General features: G+C 46.3%; 1 protein-coding gene across 1 annotated transcript in view; it reads left to right on the top strand.

Moving 5' to 3' along the window:
- Nucleotides 1–5,090, top strand: part of LOC106806285 (probable ubiquitin carboxyl-terminal hydrolase FAF-X) — a gene marked incomplete in the record, with an annotated part of 50,954 nt that extends 45,864 nt beyond the window's left edge. Inside the window, 6 exon segments of the mRNA XM_014808169.1 lie at nucleotides 171–304; nucleotides 572–692; nucleotides 1,013–1,106; nucleotides 1,366–1,512; nucleotides 2,748–2,849; nucleotides 3,417–5,090. Coding sequence (XP_014663655.1) covers nucleotides 171–304; nucleotides 572–692; nucleotides 1,013–1,106; nucleotides 1,366–1,512; nucleotides 2,748–2,849; nucleotides 3,417–3,686 — 868 coding nt within the window.
- Nucleotides 5,091–8,747: the final 3,657 nt, after the last annotated feature.

Here is an 8,747-nt window from a genome sequence, read left to right as displayed (position 1 = left end):
AACCACTAACGAAGTTGCAGTGCTGGTGAGTGGTTAATCCTCGTTCGATTAATGACGAGATTATTGATGATGGGGGGTATTTCTGGAGCCGCGAATCAGCGTGTGAACGCTCGGCCGCGTATTTGTCTCAGATACGGTATTTCGCAAATCCGGTATTTTATAAATACGAGGTCTCGTGTGAACGAGGCTGACATCATCTCCCTCGCCCCGCCGCCGCCGCCGCCGCCCGCGGATGTCGCGTTGATCATGCTGTGGCGGTCACTTCTAGTGATCGGTCACCTGCACATAAAGGACAATTTTGGGTGTTTCCCTAGAGTTGTGTAGTGAATGAGCCTTGGTAGAACACACGCCTGTCTATAGGGGACACTTTAGGGGGTTACTCTTGAGTCGCCGTTATATACAGCTTCGGCTTTTATGTTTCATCGATTGTTGTCACTCGATCTAGATGTAGATGGTTCGTTGGTTACTGTCATGCGATATAAATATTTCCTTGTTATTTGCGTGCGGTTTGTTTTACAAATGATGCGCGTTGTTGCTGCGTCTGTCTCGACAACGTCTAATCTTGCTGCAGTTGGCTTTGCAGGCATTCCAGACGACCGCGATGGCCTGTTCGACACGATACAGCGTTCTAAAAGCCATCACCAGAAACGCGCCTATCAGTGCATCAAATGCATGGTGGCGTTGTTCTCCAAGTACGTACCACTGTCATTGTGCAGCTTCTTCCACCGCTGCTCTCCCGATAACATTCAGAGTCGTAGAGCAAACTCTTAACTGGCAAAATATTAACGACTTCGGAAAATCGGTGGCGGAGACCCCAGCCGTTCGTTGTCTTGCACTCGATGAGAGCGTGAGCAGTAGCAATTCGCAATAGAGAGAGTAGTGCCAGCAGGTCGCCTAGTCGACCAACGAGTCAACGACCTCAGGTTACCCACTTAATGATTATCGAAGTTCTAATTGACGGCATCTAGAGATGAGGGGGCCGCGTGTCTCATTGTCTGATTGCTCGTTTCAGCTGCCAGAAGGCGTACGAGTTGCTGCAGAGCAATGGTGATCTGAAGCGCAAGTGGGCTTGCTCCGTTGAGTGGCTGAACGATGAGCTAGAGAGGGTAGGTTGTAGTAGTGGCCGGCTTTCTGCTTGTCTGCTGCGTGTACGGAGTGCATTCACTTAGCTCTTTCGTACGTCTTAGCAGTAGCAACATTTGAATTTCGATTGAATTAATCGCCATCTTTATTACCGTATGTGAAAGCATTTTCTAACGAAAAATTCTACCTAAAAACTTTTGACGTCGGAAACCGATCGTGTGAACTCACAGTATCCCTTACAAAATGTTGCTTGCTGTTGTCTAATGTTGCGTACTGTTTCAGAGACCATACACAGCCAGCACACAGTATCCCTACAACAACTGGTCTCCGCCGGCGCAGTCTAACGAGACGTCCAATGGCTACTTCCTCGAACGGTCGCACAGTGCCAAGCTGACTCTTGAGAAGGCGTTCGAACTCTGCCCTGAAGAGGTGCGTGTCCACAACCCTGTTTTCATTCTTTCGTGTGCAGGCACAGATCGAATTTCCCCGCGGTGCCGTGGACAAGTGCCCGTTCTGGCATTCGTTAATCGATGTGGTGCCCACAAACACTGGACGATATCTACGGCAATGATGTTTTTATTACATGGTTCGCACAGTCCTTGAAAAGTCCTTGAATTAGAGGGGAGTCTTTGAAAAGTACTTGAATTTATTAAATGTTGATTTTGTGCTTGAAAAGTCCTTGGATTTTTAGAAAGAATCCTTGCCTGTAATAAAAAGAAATGTTGTACCATCAATAATGTGCAAACCTCAATAAAAATTGCGTTAAATGCGCTTAAAAAGCTATAGACACGATAGACAGTTAAATGACGATCACAAATTACAGTAAGTCAGTAAAATCAGTCAGTAAATCAGTAAAATCAGTCAGTAAATCAATGTATGTTGTAGAAGTGACAGTGTTTAGAAGCGTTTATTATTTGATCCAGGTAAGTTTTAGAGGTGACAGTGATTAAGAATGGGGTTATTAAATTAATCCAGGTGTGTTTTGTTCTGTGTATGAATTCCGATAAAATGTCCGATAAAATGTCCTTGAATTTCCGATAAAATGTCCTTGAAAAGTCCTTGAATTTTGAAATGTGTTTTTTCCCTTTGCCTGGTTTGTGTCGGTGTCCTCTTATCCTGCATAAAAACTTGTCATAAAGTAAGTTGTCTCGATAACCGTTCTTTGAAAGGAATATTTGCCCCATCCAATTACTCGGGTGTCGTACAATGTTTTATTAAACCGAACGCAAAACTTGCCGTGAAAAGGTTAGTTGTGCTCTTTCGTAAAACAGGTGTAGTATATTTCGTAGTAGACTGACTATACTTAATAATTTGACTCTATACTTAGGCCGTGTAGATTTATATTTTCTAAGAAAGTGTTTAGTCGAATTTTGTGCTAATACTAGACGAAATTTTTTACATTGCATTAAGTAAATTAATGTCAATTTAATGTCATTAAATCTCAATTTAAAAGATTATAATGCTGAATCTGAATATTTATGGTATGCTTCACATTGCTGCTATAGATGTTGACACGTAATCCCTAGGAGCAGTATAATCGATGTATATCATACTGCATACCCCTGATATGACTACACTGTCTAACGATGTCTCTGAGGTGCGTCGTCGTGACGACCGATGCACCGCGTGGCTTGCTCACTGTCGTCCCGTTTCTCGTTGGACAGGAGCCTGAGGAGTCCGCCATGACCGACGGAGCGGAGAGCCCGCAGCCCGACGAGACGCGGCCGCCCTTCTCCCACCCCCAGCACAGGCTGCACCATGTACAGGTACGTACAAGTACGTAGAGGCGCATGCCGCTCTCGCATCCTGCCGAGATCGTACGCCTCTCGCGGTCGGACCTGTGTATAAGGGTCGGTTGTTGCAGAGAGTCGACGGCTCTCGTGCACACGCTACACCGGAAACTGCCGCTCTGCCGAACCGTTACTGCAGAGATGCCAACCGCTACGATTTATCCGTATTTTATACGAATTTCTATTCTTTTTGCACCACTACGACCAGTTTGTATCAAACTACGAATTTGCCTGTGATCGGGAAAACAAAAATTTGGTCAATTATTGTCATTTTTTGTCAATTTATTGTCATTTTTGACCCTCAGAATGCAGGAAATTGCATCTCAGAATCAAAAATTTTTCCGGGTGCTATGCCGGACCCACTTAGCAAACTCGGGTAACTGATGTTGGCATCTCTGGTTACTGCGGACTCGCGTGACCGCGGCCGTCAATGCCTGATCACGAATGTCCGTGAATGTCTCCGTGAATGTTCGTTTGCGCGTCCCCCCGATCATTCGTCGATTCTCGGACGCTCACGCCGCGCGAAATATTTTCTCTTTTCAGAACAATCAGCAGCCACAACAGCAGCAGCAGCAGCAACAACAGGTGTTGGCAGGCGGCAGCGGCTTTCCGGGCGTGGCCATCCACCCGAACAACACGATCAACAACGCGCTGAACCAGACGCCGCGCGTCACCTCCGTCTCGCAGCCCTCTTCACACGAGAACTCCGACGCCGGTGAGGAGGAGAGGGACGAGCGCGAAGAGGAGGAAGAGGAGGAGGAAGAGGAAGAGGAGGAGGAGGAGAAAGAGGGCGTTAAGAGCGGAGATCACTGAATCGTCGCCGCCGGCTGGTCGACCGCGCGCTCCCCCCGAGCCTCCCTCCATCCCCCGCCGCTGCCTGGCCCCCGCGGCAGTTGCATCGTCTTACATTAGTGAAGATGCATCATGGGCATGTGCCATCGTAGAAGGGTGCCATCGTAGCACGGCGAGGTGAGGTGAGGGGAGGGGGGGCGGCAATGTTGATGCTTTAGCAAGAACCGCCCTCACACTGCGCGCCGTTAGTCTACCGGGGTGGCACTATCTTTACTGACGCTTCGTTCGTCGTGACTGCTAGCGATTGTAGTGTGTGAGGTCACCTTGCGTTGTCGTGCATGTTTCGCCTCGTTGCTGCCGCGATAGGTGGCAGCACGTTAGTCTCGTTGCGATACGGATGCTGCGCGTGGCCGCTGGTTGGCATGGTGACGACTGCAATGGCTGAGCGTGTGTTGACGGTTCGGTTTACGGTTAACCGACGACGAGAATGGTTTGTGACGTCACTACTGCAGTCACTGCTTACCCTCGAGTTAATTTGTTTTTGCGCGCATTACACAGTCTTACTAAACCGGTTTTTTGGCTCGGTGCGTTTTGTTTGAAATCGCATCGACGCAGCATGCGCGCGTCGCGGCAGAAGTAGTCGGCCCTCTGGTGGGAAGCTGCGTGTTTGTCGACGGCGATGCGGAAGGGAAGAGGTCAAAGGTCGTTTCCACGGGCATCGTTTCATTGTCACGCGCGACGATGACGACCGTGACGTGGGTTCGTTCGAATACCGCAGAATGCCAAGCTGCAGTGCTACTGCAGCGTAGGAACTCTACACAGTTGCAAGTCCCACGGATGCTGGTACATAGCTTTAATCGGTGCAACGTCGGTGCATCTGAGAGGCTCGTACAGCCGAGCGATGCTAATGCACTGAGTGCATAGTGGATTCTGAGCACGCACGCGTGAGTGGATTTCACACTTGCAGTGCGCACGCACCGTGTGTGGCACCGGTTTATGAATTTCGTTGCACAATAAGTATGAACGTAGCATTACCTGGCTGTGTGTAGGCATCGTCTGTTTTTAACGTGCAGGTAAAGCTGCAGTAATCTAATTGGTGTTGCCATTCGTTGCAGTCGAAGTTCTGTTGGCTATTTGTATAACGAACACACTGTCATAAAGGCCCCCATATGGAATTTTGTAGTATTTTGTATCTCTGGCTGTAGTTATCCATATGTGACACTAATGTATATTATGTATATGTGTTGAATAGGCTTGTCCATGTAGTTAATAAGGCAATAGCGGATGTCAAGAACGCATGAACGAATTGTGATAAGTTTAGTAGCACTGTACCAGTGGTAAAATGGTCCGGTTGTAAGATGGGCCGGATTTCGACACTTGCTATAAAGGAAAGTAAATAAGAGTACTTTTAAGTTATTTAAAGTCTGACTAGTTGAAGTTATCTGGCATTGTTTCCATGAGCACTTGCCTTGTGTGTGTGAGTGTGTGAGTGTGCGTGTGTATGAGTGTGCGTGCGTGCGTGCGTGCGTGCGTGCATGCGTGTATGGGGTGTGCGCGTACGTGCGTGTGCGTGTGCGTGTACGTGAATGGGGTGTGCGCGTGCGTGTATGTGTATGCCTACGTGCTTGTGCGCGTGCGTGTATGTGTATGCCTACGTGCGTGTTGGCGTACGTGCGTGTGTGTATGTTCGCACGAATTAACGTGCTGAATATTGTGTATTAGTAAGCACTGAAACGTGTATCGGTGATGTGGTGAAGTGTCTTGTGTGGTGGGGACAGAGAAACGTAGATAGTGCGTGCGTCGCCGCAACTCTGTCTGTCATCACGCATGAGCTTCGATCCATTCACAAGCGTTCACACGGGTGCATCTTTTATTATAATATTGTCACCGTATTGCGTGACGTTGACCGGTGTGTGCGTGCGTGCGTGCGTGCGTGCGTGCGTGCGTGCGTGTGTGCGTGCGTGCGTGCGTGCGTGCGTGCGTGCGTGCGAGAGACTCGCCCGGTGGCATCTGTAAGTTACACAAGCTCTGGCAGTGTGTGGTGGTGCCACCTCGTGGTTTGTTTACCGCGTGAGTAAATAGGAAAAGTGCTGAATGCGAGTGTTCAGTTGTACGTACGTGTATAGGTAATTTACACAGCTATCGTGCCACCTGTAACGTGGCATAGGTGTTGTTTTTGGAACCTTTTCCGTGTGTTATCGGTCACTTTGTGGGTTTTCTGTGCCAGGTAGTCGCTGCTTGCGCCCTTGTCGCTGTTATGTTAATCGAACTGCCTTGTATATCTTTCTGGCTATACTTTCACCCGCCGTGAGCCGCTTGCCATGAAGAGACAGCCGACCTTTTGCAGGCGGGTCGTTCGGTGGTGTGTGTGTTTGGCACGCGGGGGTGTGGAGCGTGTTTCATGTGATGTTTTCATTCCTGAGCCATCTAATGACGGGGGTACTACATGCGCGGGGTGGGGAGGGAGGGGCGAGGTAACCGGTGCGCCTACGGTCGGTGGCGGCGCCGGGTTTTGTTCTGGTGATTCCAAACTACAGATTCGCGATGTGATTGCAGCTTTTGTATAGATGTTTGTGGCTTTGCCGGTTGCTGCTTCGGTCTGCAGATCGACACACCGTAACCATAAATTTCTATGCATAACTTAGGTTTTGTGAGCTTATTTATATTACCGGAAGTGCTGTTTCAATTATTTTTCTGCCGAAGGTGATGATTACTATTATAGAGATGTTGACGATATTTTATGTACGACAATGTAGCTCGTGCTTACCGCTGTTGATTAGGTTGTTGCATTTGCAGGTGGCAGCACCATCGTATGTTTAAAGTGATTGTTAACATAATCCGCTGTAAAGTACGAAGATCAGTGTAAACATTTTCACATTTTGTTTGAAAATATTCAGCTTAAATTATAATTTTATAAAACGATCTGTATATTGCATGGTATCCCTGTTTTCAGTTCTAGCTTTGTATTAAAGTCTACATGAACCATATGGAAGAAATATTCTGCTGCTCTTTACTTTCTCATGCTAGTTCGAGTAAGTCGGCTTTCATTTTTTCAAAGCGATCGCCAGACAAAAGCGATCGCTCGAGAATTTTAACCATTCATACAGTATATATATATTTATTTATTTATTTGTTTATTTATTTATATATATATACATATATATACTATTTTAATATCTTTCAACCAAGAACTGGCACCACACAACTGAAAACGGTTCAAATGCAGCAATCATAGAGTGACGCACGCATGCACTACGATATAACGAGAGCACGTGTATTGAAGCCTAGCGCAGACCTGCGACTTTTTCATGCAACCCGGAGCGATTCTGGTCGCTTGCGACGAGTTGCAAGCGACCAGCACAATCGCTACGGGTTGGAGTTGCACGTTCCCGCTGACGCAGCAATTTCACAGCGGGCAAAACCGTGCTCTCCCCTTAGGGTGGAGGCACACACCTCCTGATTGCTGTTCTCTGATTGGCCACTTGGCAAAAAAAACGTCGACTCGACCGCTCCGAGTCGGCGAATTTCCCAACTCGCTGCGCCCGATCGGTTGGTCGTCCAACTTTTGCGTTTACACTGCCGATTGTCAGTTGCCAACTGGCCAAGTTCGTACAATTTGGCAATTCGGCAACACAAAATCGTCAGTGCAAACCCAGCTTAAGAATCGCATTGCATGAAAAAGTCGCAGGTTTTGCGCTAGGTATCCGAGGCAGTGCTGTACTCGCGCCATAGACGATTCCTCGCCGCGCCTGCGTACGAGGAAGGAACCACGCGATACGTAGGGGCCTACACACTACTACACACAAACCACACATGTACAGTCGCAAGGGTAAATTACACTACGTATACCTCGATTAATTGCCACCGCCTGATAGGTTTGATCAGCGGCTTGTCAACACCTACATAATTCCGGATCATAGTCCGATTAACAGTCTACCTGTCTACGTGCACTCATGCATACGGCGTCCAGTGGGCTCATTGCCGTGCCACCATGTATAGTTGTTGGGATATCTACCTATAGGTATGTATAGGGAGTAATATTTGTTTTACTGCACTTGTTGCGTAATTATGTAATATAACTAGAAATGGCAGTTGTTGCCAACTACATGTATCCCCCGCGATCTAGTATGAATGAAATATCTCCGTAAGGACGTACAAGGTAGGTAAAGTGAAATAAGTCATAGAGACAAAGGTTTGTTACACAACTCATCTGCCTGAGATGTGCAAGTGCAGGCCGTAGTGGCCTCCCAAAAAGTGCCACTGCAGAAATATTTAGCCGATGCGGGGTGTCCGGGGGTACTCCCCCACAAAAATTTTGAAATGTAGAGCCTGGAAATGGCATTTCCTGCATTTTCAGGCTATGTTGAAAGCAACCAATTCTGATCATTTTAAAAGGTCAATTTGTAAATTTCAAAGAGGAATGTGTTTTGACTAAAGTATCTAAAATATATATTATGAGTATGATAGCTAATAAAACATTATTTACAAAATTTTATATACTATCAGTACATAATTATCAAAAATAAGCCTATTTTCAATCTGCATTTATACTTTCACTATGTACATCTGTATGTTTTGAAGTTTGAATTTGAATAGGCACATTGTCATATTAAATACACATTCCAAATCTTAGAGCACTGATATAACACCTCTAATTGATCAGTATTAATAGTAATACCAGACAGTCCAGTCAGATAACTTGTCATTTTATTTTTTTATTATTCCAATTTTATCTTTTCTACCTGGATGGCAACTTACAAATTCTGAAATTACATCCTAGCTGTTCATCTACCTTGTCTAACATGTTAGTAGGGGTTCTAAGCTCCCAAAAAGAGGTAAAGTGTTCACTTTTTGATAAAAGCACCAAATTTGGCACACATGTACTTTGATAGGTGCTTAACCGAATTAGAGGTGGACTTCAACGAAATCGGCCTTTAAAGTGGGCGTGGCATCGAATTTTCAAAATGGCCGCCATGAAATTTCAAAATACATTTCTTAAGACATATCAACACTTCTAATTAACATTTTAGTGACTTTATTTACTCGACTGTGGTTTTTAGACACGAGGAAATAATTAAGGTA

The sequence above is a fragment of the Priapulus caudatus genome, unplaced genomic scaffold (genome assembly GCF_000485595.1).
Source record: "Priapulus caudatus unplaced genomic scaffold, Priapulus_caudatus-5.0.1 Scaffold152, whole genome shotgun sequence".
In the NCBI taxonomy this organism is placed as follows: Eukaryota; Metazoa; Priapulida; class Priapulimorpha; order Priapulimorphida; family Priapulidae; genus Priapulus; species Priapulus caudatus.
The sequence above is the reverse complement of the archived record's forward strand: the minus strand, read 5'-3'. Positions and strand labels throughout refer to the sequence as shown.